Source organism: Propithecus coquereli, unplaced genomic scaffold (assembly GCF_000956105.1).
Source record: "Propithecus coquereli isolate 6110/MARCELLA unplaced genomic scaffold, Pcoq_1.0 Scaffold487, whole genome shotgun sequence".
In the NCBI taxonomy this organism is placed as follows: Eukaryota; Metazoa; Chordata; class Mammalia; order Primates; family Indriidae; genus Propithecus; species Propithecus coquereli.
Window position 1 is genome coordinate 513,562 of NW_012150696.1, and position 18,090 is coordinate 531,651.

General features: G+C 37.1%; 1 protein-coding gene across 1 annotated transcript in view; it reads right to left on the minus strand.

The window, feature by feature from the left end:
* Positions 1-18,090, minus strand: part of LRP6 (low density lipoprotein receptor-related protein 6) — a 189,547-nt gene that overhangs the window by 30,677 nt on the left and 140,780 nt on the right. Inside the window, exons 10-15 of the mRNA XM_012655785.1 lie at positions 17,387-17,613; positions 15,233-15,417; positions 14,294-14,620; positions 4,748-4,950; positions 2,624-2,835; positions 1,496-1,686 (exon numbers count right to left, since the gene is read on the minus strand). Of these exons, the coding sequence (XP_012511239.1) occupies positions 1,496-1,686; positions 2,624-2,835; positions 4,748-4,950; positions 14,294-14,620; positions 15,233-15,417; positions 17,387-17,613 (1,345 nt within the window). The remainder of the gene's footprint in view (positions 1-1,495; positions 1,687-2,623; positions 2,836-4,747; positions 4,951-14,293; positions 14,621-15,232; positions 15,418-17,386; positions 17,614-18,090) is intronic.

Genomic DNA, 18,090 nt, shown 5'->3' on the forward strand with positions numbered 1-18,090 from the left:
CAATACCAGAGTTTAAACACTGACATCAACACAAATTAGAGGTGATATAAGAGATGCAGATGATCAGATAAGGGAAAGAAAAAGGCATGCAAATGTACACGCATGACCGTGTACATGACTGATTAAAATCGGAGAAAGCAAAATGGAAGCGAGGCATTTGAACCCGAAGAGGAAACTTTTTTTGTTTTTAAAAAAATTACAAAGGTATTCAAACATACAAAGATTCAAATGATACACGAATAAGTAGTTGTATATTTTAGTATGCTAATGTTCCAGACTTCTCTCAAGATTGTTTGCTTATTTCTTGAGGAAAATACTGACATACATACCCATGTTTCCTGACAGGATGTGCAGATATAGTATGTGTGTGTGTATAGTGTACATGTATATACTACATAGTTTTAAATTTTAAACAAAATTTACATCTTAATCACCATTTTAATGCAATTTAATTTCTAAAAATCATCCTTCTATGTCAATGCACACAGGTCTACCTTATTCTTAAGAATGACTGTAATATTCCATACAGTGATATACTAGAATGTATTTCCCCATGAAAGACTATCACAAATAACGCTCAGTGAATACCCCTGTACATTTGGGTCAGTATTTCTATAAGAAATCTAAAAGGAAAACTGCCACATCAAAGGGAATGCATATTCTAAATTTTGACAATTACTGGCAAATTGCCCTCCATAAAGGTTCTACCCATTTCCGCTTCCACCAATGCAGATAAGAGCATGTCATTCCGGCCAATGCTGAGTATAACCAACTTGAACATATTTTTGCCATTCTGGTAGACACAAACAGTGTAATATTTTAATTTCATTTCCCTGATCACTAATGAGGCCATACAGAGCATCTGGATATCAGAAATTGGGAGCAGGGGAAGCAACTATGATTACAGACAGAGAACTGCAGAGAAATGGGAAAGTAAAAGTCTATCTTAAGACCAACAAATGATTTAACTTGGTTAAAATACCAGGAATGTAAGGGCCATGATAAGCTTATAAAGGGTGAATACCAACTTATGTGTATAAGACTTTTTTCTTACAGGTTATAAGACTACCCTGAAGATTTTTCAAGTAAAGTAGTGACATTAAAACCATGCTTCAGAGAATTTAAGAGCAGTGCGTAAACATTCGTGGGAAAAAACCAGCAAAGGAGATCAATCGTAGGCTAGAATTCAGACCAGAAATAATAAGAACATAATCTAGAGCAGAAGAATTAGGAAAGGAGAAGAAAACACATTAGAAATATATTATTTACATGGCCAAGATCAAGAAAACTGGCACATAATTAGATAACGGGAAGTAATCATGTTGATGGTTGAAGAAAAAGCTCTTCTCCAACAAACTTGATGCCAACTACATTTAGTAAATAAAACTGTCTAGAAATGTGTATAAAAATCATACCATTCGAGAAAAATACAAATGCTATTAAAGAATGATCTTAAAAACTCAAATCGAAATTAAGAAACACATTTCTTGGGTACCTGAGAGATCACTGCTTTCAATTCGCCGGAGATCTGAATCAGCCCAAAAGAGCTTGCCCAACCTGCTATCAAGGGCTAAAGCAATTGGTTTACTCAAGCCACTGAAAAAGAGGACCTCTCGTTCTGTTCCATCCAAAGCAGCCCGTTCAATTTTGGGAGATCTTTCCTGAAGATTGGTAAAATACATATATCTAAAGAGAGGGGAAGAAAAAATTAAGTTACTGAAATAAGAAACCATATAAAATGAGAATATTCTTATTAAGACAAATGGAGGTAGAATAATATTTTTAAAACTCATTTTTAAATGGTCTAAAATATATTTTTAAGAAAGGTTATGGGATACTTTTACTACTTTCAATAATAGCAAAAAAAGTATACAAATAGAACTTCTTTGGCAGCTAACTTTTATAGATTAATAGAACAGTGTTAGACACAGGCATATCTACACTTCTAGAATAACACAATAAATTAAAGATCAGTGACCAGAGAGTCCTGGACACAAAATTTTTAATCTTTTTCTAATTAACCTATTTAATAACTAAGAATAAGTCATATATGATTAATTTCTTCTATTTGACTTATAGATTTCATCCCTTTCCTATAATTCTTTTGACACAAGCTATTCATTCAGGTACAATTGAGTACTGAATATTTATTAAATGTAAAGCTCTGTATTAAATGAAAAAAAAAAAAAACATTAGTTCTTGTCATAAAGGAGCCTAAAGTCTAGTAGGAAATATAAGACTGAAAAACAGTTAAGTATAAGGTAAATTGGAAAGGACTAAGTGTAACTATTAATAGAAAGGCACAGATGCAGAGTGCTGAGTATTCAGAAGAGGGGAAAAGTCACATCTGGCTGGGGGTGGGATAGATTAAGAAAAACTTCATGTAGGACCCATACCTGGAGGTATGAGTAGGATTTAGAACTAAAGCAATAGTGACCAAGGAAAGAAATTCTAACCAGTGAAATCAGAGAAAGTAAAAGAAAGCTGTAACAAAATGCAGGGGCAAATGGATGGAGAGAATACTGAAGCACAGGACACTTAAAGGTAGATGAATAATGGGCTGAAAAAACGGTTGTGAAGGTCTCAGACGCCATGCTATCTGAATGCAACTTTAGTAACATACCCTTTCTCTGGGTTTACCACAATGGCTCGAGGTCTGTCTTGTTCGCCTTTTAGCACCACTCCAATTGATCTCCCATCTAATCTTGTCACATTAATGACATTGGTAGCCTCACAAGTCCAGTAGATGTAGCGGCTATAAATATCAATGCTGAGGTCATAGGGTTGTATTTCTAGGTTCTGATTTGGAACTGAGCTCACAACCACAGTAAAGCCCTAGGGAAAAGACACATACGGAAAATTAGACTCCAGGGCAGACAGCGCGAAGGCAATCACTCACAGTGCTTACACCTATGTGACCACACACCTAAGAAGAATCTCTCATGTCTTAAGGAACATTTCTTACTGGTAAGTTTTTTTAATAGGTAATGTGCTTCTTTCTTAACATAAATCTCAAATGTTCCTTGGGTTATTATAACCTGGGACAGAAGAGAGAGCTGAGGCCAGGCTAGCTGCTCCAAGAACGTGATAATGCCTTGAGATTCAGAGATGGGAGTGAGAAGGTGGCAATTGTCTCCTATAACCTGGAGATAACTATGGCTAGGACCACACTCTAGAAATCCCTCTAGAGCAATGGTTCTCAAGTAGAGGCCTCCATGGGCATTTGGTAATATGTGGAGACATTTTTGATTGTCACAACTGTGGAGTGTAACTGGCAACTAGTGAGTACACCTGATCTCAACCAAAAAGCCAAGAAGTGATTCTAGTGGGTAGAGGTCAGGGATGGTGCTAAACATTCTACAACGTACAGGGCAGCCCCCCAACAACCACAAACAATTATCCAGCCCAAAAATGTCAACGGTACCAAATTTGAGAAACCCTGTTGCAGAGACAATAGCAACTCTTCAGGGCTACAAATCAAATCTATCCATCATCCCTTTCTCTGATCCTCAAATCCATACACACCACAAACTTTTTTTTTTGTAAGCCAGTCAAATTTAGCAGTGGGGGGTTGAATACCAACTTTAGTCACAAACTTTTTTTAATAAAGTGAAACATGAAGAGAGATTTTATCCATTTGCTCTATCTGAATAAGTTACATTTTATTTACTTGGTATCTCTGAAGTAAAATATTCCTTAATGAAATTACCTAATATATTTGCCATGTCCTTGGCCGTATAGTAACTATAATTTCTACCTACCAGTTATCAGCTCCATTAGTCCTGGCCTATACAGTGCCTCTGAACTATATATCTACGACTATACCCCCAAATGATCACTCAGCAGCCCTAAATATATTATCTCCTTGCTCTTCACTGTGAGATAAGACATAGTGAAAAATAGTAATCTAATTTCCCTACATTTTAATACATTCAAAATATAACTTAATACCACTGCTATAAGGAAGACAACAAATAATTACTTATAGTAATCCCAGTCTAATAGATGATTGGCCACAGAAAGAAAGAAGCATGGATAGTGGTATGTGAATCCATGACTGGTATGTTAACATAGGTAAGAGTTACTGATAACATCCTCACTCCCATCCCATAGTCACCAAATAATATTTACCAAGCAAAAAAAAAAAAAAAATCACTGGATCAATGACAACACATCCTAAATGTCTTTAATTTTACTGAGATTGTGTTATACGTTTCCTATCCTCTGAATCGTTTAAGTAATAGTTTATTAGTAACAAAAATGTTATTTATTGAGTCCCTGCTATGTAACAGGTAAGGACTATATGCTCTGCATTCCTTTTAGCTTAAAAAAGTTCACAAGTGAGTGATAGAGCTGGGATCAAACCAAGGCCTATTTCAAAGCCTCTAATACTCCACACAGATGGAATCATAAGGAAAGATTACATAAATAGATGGTGGGTGGCAGTGACAAAGTCATCACAATATAAGAGCTTAAGCTATCCTAATACAATTTTCATCATCAAACAACTGTTTACTCAAAGATCACCAGGAGGAAAAAAAGCTACTAGGTCCAGAATTTTACTTTCATACAAACACACACACACACACACACACACACACACACACACACACACACACACATTCTCTCTCTCTCTCTCTCTCTCTCTCTCTCTCTCTAGCAGAGTCAAGACTTAAGTGAAACAGAATGGTTGGTTAGTCTAGACATTACTCAGAAGAAATGGATTTTAAACTGAGCCCTGAATTACCTGGCTGCCATCCTCTTGTGCCTTTCGGATCATGTTTTGTCTTGAGTCAATCCAATAGAGTTGCTTGTCCAGTGGGTCATAGTCAATGGCCCGGACATTCCGAAGGCTATGGATAGGAAGGATGATGTCAGGGCTCTGCTGCTCATCAATCACCATGCGGTTGATGGCACTCTTTTGACTGAAGAGCAGGAAGGTGGTAGGAGCTTAAAGATAGAAAAGAGCAAATCTGAAATATATTACTCTAAGTCCTGTATCATTATCCGAAGATTTGGATATCTGTTGTATACATCTCATATAAAACAGAATAAGATGTTGAAGAAGTAAGGCTATGGACAGAATTTTTTGGCATGCCCTCAAAAACTCTCTTCAGAGTAACACTAATCAGCGCTCTGGTTACCAAACCAGTTATGAACTTACCCAGTGGCATAACCTCCTAGCCTATTTTTCTACATACTGTCCACAGAGATACCATAGCAGCCTTGATTTCAATGCCTATTTGATAAAGATTTACAAAATTCTCCTTGTCTACCACATGAATAATCCCACTTCATCAAATGGGAAAATGCAATAGAGACCTTTCCCTTTCCCTGGGACTAGGCCTCTGATTACTACGTAGTCCTCTTTAATACAGGACAACATCTAGAAAAGAATGGCATTTGAGAGTGCTACCAACAACTTCACAGTCTAATAACATTTTTAAAACCCTCATTAAAAACATATATACATTCCATAATTATATTCTATTTTCTTCATCACCTAAATCCAGTTAAACTTTGTCCTTGTCAGGAATATAAAACATAAATAGCCAAGCCAGGACTCCTTGCTTTATTTCTTCCTGTACCCCATTCTTCACAGCTCCATTATTTACGGTCCCTCAGAATACTTTACATTTACACTCAAATGTCTACTGGCTTAAATCCCAAAGGAACCCACTGGTACTCACAAAGAAACTTGGTATTATTCACAACATTGCAATTCTGCTTCATTTAAGTTCTTCATTAGTCAAAAGCCCACACTCAGGCTTGGAAGATTTAGAAAGTATCCCAGTGATCTTACAGGACATCTCCATTATCTGGAGTCCATCACATATTGATTTAGCAACTTTTACAATTTTAGTAGAGCCTATGCCTTAAGTTGTAAGAACACATTTCACACAGAACAGCTAAAAAGTCTCCCACCATCTTTTTTTTGGGGGGGGAGAATTTTTTGGCAGTACTACTTTCTTAGTAAATCAAGAGAAGAGGGTTCCAAATTTACGTTTCCACCAAAATAAGCACCGCTTGTACTAAGACACACAATGAGACTTTAAAAAAAGACCCCCCCCCCAGAGTTTTGGTTCCCAAATTGTCCTGCTTAGGAAGCAATTAAACAAATATATATTTGGCTCCCAGTATATTTTGCTGGGTATTCTTTTATTCCAAGTCAAGTTTTAATCTCCAATAAGATTTCACAATAGGTGTGGACCTTGTTGTTCTATTAAATAGAAATGTGGATTAAGATAAAGCCAAATGTGGCTCCAAATAAATGTTTGTTCCAAAGAGTCTACTCTACTCAAAGACATTAAAAATTACAATAAATTGGCTCAATATTTCTAAAAGGAAGCTGATGTTTTGACTTACTTACAGGTCCGTCAGTGCTTAAAGTGACACAGAATATGCCATTTTAAAAGCCTAAATCTATCCTATCCAACTTTTGTAAACTCTAACCACCATGCCCACATTTCTAACAAAATAGCGTTTTAAAAACCGTCCCATCAGGTTGTCTGAGTCTTGCACTCCCACAATGAAGGCAGCAATATGAAGAAGTTGGAATATGAGGTATAAGTAGAAGGGAGTTTTTCAGCTCTCTTTTGAAAGGCCAAGTGTTCACTGGTAGCTTAAAGGAAGGCATTGCTCTTGGGTAAGAACAGAATAAATTATAAGGCCAAGCCCATCATGTATGATTATGCCATTTGTGCACTGTGCCAAGGGTATTGAGTAGGAACTGAAATCCAGTCCACACTCCATTAGCTACGCCATGCACCTGTGAGGCTAAATCTGCCCAGAGGGAACATCTTTCCCAATTTACACAAAGGTACCATAGAGGCCACTTCAGTACTAAACAAAAGATTGCACAATGTGGCTTCCCGTTTCCTCTCTTTATTCACTCTGGTCCAGCAACATCAGCCTCCTAGGTGTTCCTCTAACATGTCAGACACGTTCCCCCCAAAGCCTCTTCATTTACTGCCTCCTTTTGCTTGACAGGTCTTCCCCCAGATATCCACATACCTCATTTCCTCACCTCTTTCAGTTCTTGACATAAATGTCACTTTTTCAGTAAAAAATTCCTTGATCACCCTATTTAACTCTGCAATCCCTGCTACCATCACTCTTTCTTACTCTTAATATTTCTCCAGAATACTTATCACCATCTAACCCCTGATACTGTTTATTTAGTCCATTACCTTTCCTACTGGAGTGTAAGCCTGATGAAGGCAGGGATTTATGTCTATTTCATTCATTGCTATATTTTCCACTGGTTGAAATTAGGTGTTCAGTAAATACTCAGTGAGAGAATAAATGAAGAAACAAATAATGAAACAAGCATTAGAGCCAGGCATGGTGGTACGTGTCTGTAGTCCCAGCTATTCGGGAGGCTGAGGCAGGAGGATGGCTTGAGCCCAGGAGTTTGAGCCCAGCCTGAGAAACACAGCTAGCGAGACTCCATCTCTTAAAAAAAAAAAAATACAATAAAAAAATCAAGTATACAAGCGTTGGATGACAAGGAGAGCCCTGTAATCATGACTTTGAAAGTAAGAAAATAAAATTATTTGAGAGAGAGAAAAAAAAATGAACATTTATTGAGGACCTCCAACATGTTACATACCATACTAGATGGTACTTAATCACCCAAATTATCTCCATTTTATAGAGGAAGAAACTGAGGCTCAGAAAGGTTAAGTAGTTTTTCCAAGGTCACAAAGCTATTGAGTGGAAGAGCACTTATCTTTTTCCGGATTCTGTCCTGCTTCTTCATTCATTTAACAACAATTTCTTAAGTGTATACCATATACCAAGCACTATTCTAGGCACCTAAGATACATTAGTGAAGAAAACAGAAAAAATTGCTGCTTCATAATGTGTATATTCCAGTAGACAGTAACAATAAATATAATAAAGAAGAAAGTTATAGTAGATAAACAGTAGAGTATATAAATTACACACTATGTAAAAGGATGATAAGTGATATGGGAAAAAGAAAAAGTACCAGTAATGGGCACTGGCAATGACAGACAGGTGGAAGGACAACTTGCAACTTAAGTGTAGACCAGGTCTCACTGTGAAGGTCACAAATAAGCAAAGACTTGGAGGTGAAAGATATCCAGGCAAATATTTGCAGGAAAAACATTCCAGGAGAGGGAATAAGCAGTATGACAGTCCTGAGATGGAGTAACTGGCATATCTGAAACTAGCAATGAGGCCAGTGTGGCTGTCATGGAGAAAGCAAGGGAGAAAATAGCATAAGATGAAGTCAGAGAAGGAAATTGGGGAATGGGGTGGAGAAGGGTTTACCAAATGTGGGGTATAGATTATGTAGGACCAGGCAGGCCACCGTAAGAACTAGGTTTTACTCTGTGTGAAACGGCGAGTCATTTTAAGGTTGTGAGCACAGAAACAACATGATCTGATTTAGCTTTTACAACAGGTCAAAGAGCAAGTTACACAATGTTAGGAAACTTTTGAGGGTAAGTACTTTGTGTTACACTCTTGTAATATGCCTTAGAATAGAAAAAATCTCTATAGAAATATTAAATAGTACCCCATTATTTACAAAAAGCATGCAAGAAGCCTCCTGAAGCACTGCAGATCTACCACAGAAGGGCAGCCAACAGAGATACTAGGAATACTCAAGAGTAATTTCTCATCACCTTCAAAACACAAACAACAAGCATGAGTATAAGCAGCTAAAACAGTAATGATCCCCACAAGTCTTTAAATATTTGTTTTGTCTCCATCCTCCATCAGTTATTATCCCATTTTCTCCTTCCATTCAAAGCCAAACTTCTTGAAAGAGATGTCTATATATGCTACTACCTCTTCCTTTTCTCCATTCACTTTTTAATCTGCTCCAATCTGCCTTTCACCATTATTTCCCTGAAATCACTCTCTTTAGGGTTACCAATAAGCACCTTACCCAAAAATCCAGTGGATACTATTTTAGACCTCACCTTACTCAACTTCCCAGCAGCATTCAACACAGTTCACTTCTGAAACACCCTTATCTCTATCTTCTGCGCCTCTGTTCTCCCTGCTTTTCTTCTTACCTATCTGGCTGCCACTTCTCAGTGTTCTTTGTGAACTTTCGCTCCTCGACCAGAGTCCTTAGGTTACCAAGGTCCCTTCTTTTCTCTCCACCAGAAGTTAGCAAACTATAGCCCACAAGTCAAATCTGGCCTACTGCTTGTGTTTGTAATAAAATGTGACTAGAATTCAGCCATGCCCATTTAAAAAATATATCGTCTATGGCTGCTTTCATGTCACAGTGGACAGAGCTGTGAAGAGCTGAGCAGGTGTAACAGAGCCTATACACTCACAAAACCCAGCCCTTTACAGAAAAAGTTTGCTGGCTCCTGTACTGTATCTTCTCCCTGGGTAATCCTACTCACTTTAAATACCTCATGGCTATTCCAAAATTTATATCTCTAAACCTCATCTCTCTCCTCTGACAGTCCATCTACTATGACACCTAATCTAGAAGTTATCCTTGCTTCCTATTTTTCTTCCCTACATACAACCCATTAATAAGTTTTGTTCTTTCTAGCTTCAAAATATACCTTGAACCCTTCAGCATCTCTCCATTGCCACACACACCGATGCCGCTGCAGCCCGGGCCTACTTGCATCACCACATTGTCTAACTGACCTCCTGCTGCCGCTGCTTCTCCCCAGAAATCAGGTCATGATCTTATTTAATCTTCAAAATAACACCATAAGGTAGTTACTGCAATTATTCTCAACTGACAAAGGAGATACACTAAGCCTTAAAAAATTTATTTTACTTCCGTAAAACAAAAAGCTAATATACTCCAAAGTATAACCTCTTAATCATTAAAGTATATGCTTGTATTCTTTCTCTTTCACAATTGAAGCCTATGTCAGAACAGACTAAATCCTTTCCTACATGATTTCTGATATGTTCTCTCAGGTGCAGAATAAAGCAATTTTTTTTTCTGAGACAGGGTCTCTCACTCTGTCGCCCAGGCTGGAGTGCAGTGGCCTCATCATAGCTCACAGCAACCTCAAACTCCTGGGCTCAAGTGATCCTCCCTCCTCAGCCTCCTGAGAAACTGGGACTACAGATGTGTGCCACCATGCCCAGCTAATTTTTTTAAATGTTTTTTGTAGAGATGGAATCTCGCTGTGTTGCTAGTCTCAACTCCTGGCCTCAAGCAATCCTCCCATCTTGGCCTCCCAAAATGCTGGGATTATAAGTGTCAGCCACACCTGGCTTTTTTTTTTTTAAGAGAGAGTCTCACTCTGTCACCCAGGCTGGAGTGCAATGGTGAGATCATAATTCACTGTGACCTTGAACTCCCAGGCTCAAGTGATCGGAGGATCACTTCTAGCCAACAATATTTTGTTATACATTTTGCTGTCAGCACTGGGTGTGTGTGTTTGTGAATTAATGTGAATTACTTGCCAATCTTTAAAAATCAGGAGACACTGTAGCACCCTCCACCCAAAAAAAGAATCTAGATTCATTACTGGATAAGAAGATCGGGTAACCTTAGCTATAGTTAAGTAGTAACTGCCCACTACGTTCAGAGCATGTACTTTCCAGTTCCCTATCTATCAACTATTATTTTATACTGAGTTAAATTTTCTCATATACATTTTCTGTGTGGTCTCTTACACATTTAAATATTTCATGTTTGTTATCAAAATCTGTGGGATACAACAAAAGCATTCCTGAGAGGAAAACTAATAGCATTAATGCTCACATCCAAAAGACAGAAAGTTCACAAATTAACAAACTAATAAACAGTATCAAGGGACTGGAAAAGGAAGAGCAAATCAATCCTAAATCTAGCAGAAGAAAAGAAATAACTAAGATCACAGCAAAACTAAATGAAATTGAGAACAAAAAAACTATACAGAAGATTAATAAAACCAAAAGTTGGTTTTTTGAAAAGATAAACAAAATTGACAGGGCTCTAGCTAGACTGACAAGAACTAGAAAGGAAAGGACCCTAATAAACTCAATTAGAAATGAAAAAGGAGAGGTCACTACAGACATCACAGAAATACAAAACATTATCTTTGAATACTATAAAAATCTATATGTCCCAAAACTGCAAAACGTGGAGGAAACAGACAATTCTCAGAAACACACAACCTCCCTAGGCTCAATCAGGAAAAAATAGAATTCCTGAACAGACCAATACAAAGCACGGAAATTGAAGCAGCAATTAAAAATCTTCCAACAAAAAAAAGTCCCGGACCAGATGGGTTCACACCTGAATTTTACCAAACTTACAAAGAAGAACTCATACCTATACTGCAGAAATTATTCTACAACATTGAGAAGGACGGTACCCTCCCCAACTCATTCTACAAAGCCAACGTCACCTTGATACCAAAGCCAGGAAAGGACACAACAAAAAAAGAAAACAACAGCCCAATATCCCTCGTGAATATACATGCAAAAATCCTCAACAAAATTTTAGCAAACCAAATTCAACAGCATATCAAAAAAACTATTCATCATGACCAGGTGGGCTTTCTCCCAGCGATTCAAGGATGGCTCAACATATAGGCAAGTCTATAAATGCAATTCACCACATAAATGAAAGAAAAAAGACCATTATGATTCTCCCAATAAATGCAGAAAAAGCATTTAACAAAATTCAGCACACTTTCATGATAAAAACTCTTAACAAAATAGTCATAGATGGGACATACCTTAAAATTATTAAAGCCACATATGATAAATCCACAGCCAATATCATACTGAACAGGGAAAAATTGAAAGCATTCCTGCTTAGAACTGAAAGCAGACAAGGTTGCCCACTATCTCCACTTCTTTTCAACATAATGTTGGAAGTCCTTGCCAGAGCAATCAGACAAAAGAGGGGAATGAAGGGTGTCCGAATGGGAGGCAGAAGAGGTCAAACTCTCACTCATTGCTGGCAATATGATATTATATCTAGAAAATCCCAAGGATTCAACCAAGAGACTCCTGGAATTGATAAATGAATTCAGTAAAGTCTCAGGATACAAAATCAATGCTCACAAATCAGTGGCATTAATACAAGCCAGTAACAGTCAAGCCGAAAATCAAATCAAAGATGCAACAACTTTCACAATAGCATCAAAGAAAATTAAATATTCAGGAATGTATTTAACGAAGAAGGTGAGAAACCTATATAGGGAGAACTACAAAACACTGAGAAAAGAAATTGCAGAAGATGTAAACAAATGGAAAACCCTACCATGCTCATGGATTGGCAGAATCAATATTGTTAAAATGTCCATACTACCTAAAGTAATCTACAGAATTAATGCAATCCCTATCAAAATACCATCATCATTCTTTACAGATCTGGAAAAAATAATTCTCTGCTTCATATGGAACCAGAGAAGACCTTGCATAGCCAAAGCAATCTTAAGCAAAAAGAACAAATTGGGAGGCATCAGTCTACCAGACTTCAAGCTGTACTACAAAGCTATCGTAATCAAAACAGCATGATAGTGGCATAAGAACAGAGATACAGACCTTTGGAACAGGACTGAGAGCCCAGATATAAAACCATCCTCATAATGTCATCTTATCTTTGACAAAGCAGACAAAAATATACACTGGGGAAAAGAATCTCTATTCAATAAATGGTGCTGGGAAAACTGGATAACCACATGCAGAAGACTGAAACTAGATCCCCACCTCTCACAAAAATCAACTCAAAATGGATAACAGACTTAAACCTAAGGTGTGAAACCTTAAGAATTCTAGAAGAAAATGTTGGGAAAATTACAGACATCGGCCTAGACAAAAAATTCATGAAGAAAACCCCCAAAGCAATCACAGTAGCAACAAAAATAAATAAATGGGACCTGATCAAAGTAAAAAGCTTCTGCAAAGCCAAGGAGACTATCATTAAAGCAAACAGACAACCTGCAGAATGGGAGAAAATATTTGCATGCTACACATCTGATAAAGGGCTGATAACAAGAATCTATACAGTACTTAAGAAAATTAGCAAGAAAAAAATCAAACAACCCCATCAAAAAATAGGCAAAGGACATGAACAGAAACTTTTCAAAAGAAGACAAAATAATGGCCAGGAAACATATAAAAAAGTGCTCAACATCTCTAATCATTAGGGAAATGTAAATCAAAACCACAATGAGATTATCACCTAACTCCAGTGAGAATGGTCTTTATCAAAAAGTCCCAAAACAACAAATGCCGGTGTGGATGTGGGGAGATTAGAACACTCTTACACTTTGGTGGGACTGCAAATTAGTACAACCTCTGTGGAAGGTAATTTGGAGATATCTCAAAGAGCTAAAAATAGAAATACCATTTGCTCCAGCAATCCAACTACTAGGCATCTATCCAAAGGATAAAAAGACATTCTGTAATAAACACCTCTGTACACAAATGTATATGGTAGCACAATTTACAACTCCAAAATGTGGAAACAACCCAAGTGCCCATCAATACATGTGTGGATTAATAAAATGTGTTATATGTATACCATGGAATACTACTCAACTACAAAAACCAGTGGTGAACTAGCACCTCTTATATTATCCTGGATAGAGCTGGAACCCATTCTACTAAGTGAAGTATCCCAAGAATGGAAAAACAAGCATCACATGTATTCACCATCAAATTGGTACTAACTGATCAACACTAAGGTGCTCACATGTTAGTAATATTTCACTGGGTGCCAGTCAGCTGGGAGGGGGGTGTGAGGGGTGGGTAAACTCACAACTAATGGATGCGGAGCACACTGTATGGGAGAAGGACACACTTGTAGCCCCGGCTTGGGCAAGGCAAATGCATTATATGTAACCAAAATGTTTGTACCCCCATAATATTCTGAAATAAAATAAATAAATAAATAAATAATGAATTTTTTATGTTTGTGCTATTACATGTACTTCAAAGGACAGGAGGTTATGTTTTGGGATTCTCCTTGTTTTACTGCTTGTACTGCTCTTCCCTTCCTTTGTAATGAATAAACACGAGTTATGCATACCATACATGCATGAGTCTTGCCTTTCCTGCTCCTTCTCTGACACTATGCTAAGTTTGCACTAAATATTTAATGTCCAAGGATAAAAGATTTAATTTTTCTGTAACATCTATCTAGTTGCTATCATCAAACAATAAGTAACAAAAACTTTAATTTCTCCTTCTTAACCCTCCCCTTCCAATTAAACAAATGGTCCACTCTTAACTTGTACAATGTTTTTCTTTAGAAAGAACATAAAACTAAAGCACTTCCAAACTACTGCTTTCTCTCCTAATTCTAGCTTGCTTTGGGGGAAATGCAGCTTACCACTACAAGTCCTGTTGTCAGCGTTAAGAGAGTAGTGGGCAGGGCATCCGCAAACAAAGCCTCCAACTGGCACGGCCAAGCAGAGGTGGGAGCAGTGCCCATTGCTGGAAGCACACTCATTCCACCCTGCCTGCCGAGAAGAGTGAAAGACAAGGATGTCCATCACATAATCCAAATGGCCCTGAATGATGGTGCGGTTTTGGCCACTGGTTTTGTTGGCACGCTCAATGCTGCGTCGGCTCCAGTCCGTCCAGTAGATGTAATCTTGGTACTGAGTTAAGCCAAAAGGATGAGGCAAGTCATCTGCTATAACTTCACGGTTGAGTCCTATTTTCGGAAAGGCAATAGACAGGGGAGAAGCAGAAGGATGAAATATGTAAGAATATAAGTGTCTTGCCAGCCAAAAGGAAAAAAAAAAACCTAACATATGAAACATTACATTTGTAAGCAATTTAAAGTAGAACAATTCATTTAAAAGCAATTCTAAAACCAGACCGGTCCCCTGAAATCAATACATCTGCCGTCTGACCCCATGCCACAAACTTATACTCCTGCTATAAATCACTGAGTCAGTTTAAACTCCTGCAAATGGTCTATTTTGATTGTGATTTTATTTTTTCTACGTAAGGGTCTACAATTCAATTTTTCTTCTTCCTTCCATAAAAACATAGAAATAGGTCACATGAGGAATATCTAGGGAGCTATAAATTTCATTATAAGCCCAACAATAATGAAATTTTCACATAATTAAGAAATACGAATCTGAGTACCTGGACCACTATTAATAATAATAAATAGGATACAATTCCGGAAAAGGGGAAGAATCTAGACATTCACATGAAGTTGTATTAAAAGTATCTAACCAATGATGAATAGTGGTCACAATTTTTCCATAGAAAGAATATACTATCTGTCTGAATAAAAAGTAGTAAGGCTTACCAAGCATATTTGAAGATTCTATTAAGTTGGTGTCCAGGTCTGTCCAATAAAGCCTCCTTTTAGCATAATCAATAGTTAGGCCGTTTGCCCGTCCCACATTTGGAACTAATGTAGTACGTTCACTTCCATCCATAGCAGCTCTGTCTATCTTAGGTTTTCCACCCCATTCAGTCCAATACATAAATCTAAATTCAAAACAATGGACATTTAACATTTCACTTTTGACTAGCTGGGAGAAAGGGTCATATTCATGCATCATAACCAAATAAATTTAAAGAAACTATACGGCAAATCATGGAAATGGACAAAACAAAATCATGGCTACAATTCCTTCAATAATTTTGGCACCCTCAACTAAGTATTTTTTCTCATATCCCAAAAAGGAAGTGAGTCAGCTTTCCTTAGTCTTTCCAATAAATTTGTTCCATCCAAACCTAGAAAATGGAAACAAACCAATGGTTTCTTTATTGCAGCACTGGCATTTACAAAACTAATATTCAAGAAAACAGCAAAGGATTAAAGCTCTGTTCTCGAAAACCTGGTTCACTTCTGAATAAAACATCTTTATGTATTTCTGAATACAACTAATTTGAGTTTTTAAAATGTTGAACTTACTTTTCAACTTGTGTAATCAACTCTCCTCTAAAACAAGTTGCATGAGTACATCAAAGGTAAAAATAAATAATGAGCCTTTAACTGAAGTCAAAAGCAAAGCTTGAAAATGTATTTGGTCTTATGCTCCAAGAGAGCACACTATATGAGTAAGAACAATGGATCGCCACTTATGTGTCAAACTAGGCAATGAACACTAACCTCTACAGTCTCTGTGAAATTTTACAACAATTACTTTGCTTTCATTTTACTTTTCTGAGTTTCTCACTTTAATCTTAGAGCAACCCTATAGCAAAGGCTTTTTATAGATGAGGAGGCCAAAACACTAAAAGATCTATTTGTCTAATGTCTTCCCACCAGTTACATGGCAAAGCTAGAACCAGAACCTAATCCTTAGCCAAATGCCCTTCAACTAAACTACTAAGGTGCTAGTTTTGGAGACACTCTGAATACTGGCACTAGAAAAGCACTCCACATGCCAGCTCTCATGAAATACCTCAGGACAGATATTCACTCGTCAGCCTGTCAGCTGATGGCTGGCTTGGTAGTAATGTATGAACATGCTTTTCTGAAAACTAAAGTTGTCCAGGCTTTGTTTGCATTTGCACTTGTCATTTGACAGGCATGTGCACACTATAAGAGCCAAAAAGAAACAACTGGGAGAGAAATTTCACACTTCCCAGCAGCAACCTATACCACAGTCCTTAGTCCCAACTACTAAATTTATCTGTCTGACAACTAACACTTAGAGCAAAGATCACCATAATCTCACCACAATATGTCACTGCAGAGAAGCTATCTTTGATACAGCCTCCTAACTACATGGATAACTAGCTAACCATGGTATTAATGTGATTTCAGGGAAACTATTTTAAATAACAGATATGGTAAATATGTCCATATGTTCACACTGTTGACTTCTTTTAAAAGTGGAATTTTTTTCAAATTTCAGATTTCTTAGCTGCTGGCCTTTAAAAATTTGCTGACTCTTCTTAGAGGGATCACCTACCCTTGAAAAACATGTCATGATTTAAGTAAACACTTTATCTTGCAATACCCAAGTTACTCCACATTTATAATAATGATTAAACTAATTGTCTACTTTGAATTAATAAACATCCCAAACTTTTTACATGCACACAACATTGTTTCAGTGGGTTTACTATAATATGTTTGGAATCTAGTATAACTGGGGAAGGTATGCAAGCAAATATAGATTGATGATACCTATAAAAAAAGGCTGTTCACATCTATATAATGCTTAGTATATAAATACTGATCAGTAACATTTGATTATTAATCCATTTCACTCTTTCTTCACCCAATGCTAATAATGACAAAAGTAAAATCAGCTAATAATTATTCATTCTTAATCAGTGAAATCTCAATTAATGGTTTTAAAATAAAGCCTATCTATTGTTTAGTTGCCAGATTCCTAATAAGCATTATTTAATAATACATGAAGAATATAATCTATAACTAAGCCATGTTCCTCAAAATGTGCAATATAGTTGCAAGGGATGCAGACATAAAGCTGTTTACCCTTCAGCAGGGTCCAACGCTAGAGCTCTGGGGCTATCCAGGTCTTTCCACACCAAAACTTGTCGGTGCTGCCCATCCAACTTTGACACTTCAATTCGATTCGTTCCTGTGTCTGCCCAGTACAAGTTCTTCCCAAGCCAGTCTACTGCCATGCCTTCTGGATAATCTAAGCCGAATTCTACCACATGTTCCAGGGCACTGCCATTCATGAAGGCTCTGCTGATGGTCTGCAAAGATAAAATCAACAACTAAGTCACATGGCATAAGTACAAAACACTATCCAGAAAGAAGGTTCGGTTTGGTTTTTGTGAGCATGGAAGGATCTAGAAGTGCGAAGAGGTATACTGTTTCCTAATAAAATTCACATAATGTACAAGTACAGAAAATCTTGATGTCAATCTCTAATAAATGCAATTGCAACCTCAAGTTTTACTGCCAATTCAGGGGGAAAATTTTGAAACTCTTAAAAACCAGAAATGCATTCTACTAAATAAGACAGTGTAATGATTTTTCTTTTAAAATTTATTAGCAATCAAGTGAGAAAGATGTGACCAGAATGCTACAGAGTTAACTGGTAGTCAACTTTCTGAAGGTGCCTGAGAATATGCCAAGTCATTGTGTCAATTTGAGAAGATCTGAACAACCATATGCCTTATAAAATGAATATAACTATTATCACATTATTACCACTGTAGCTTTGAATC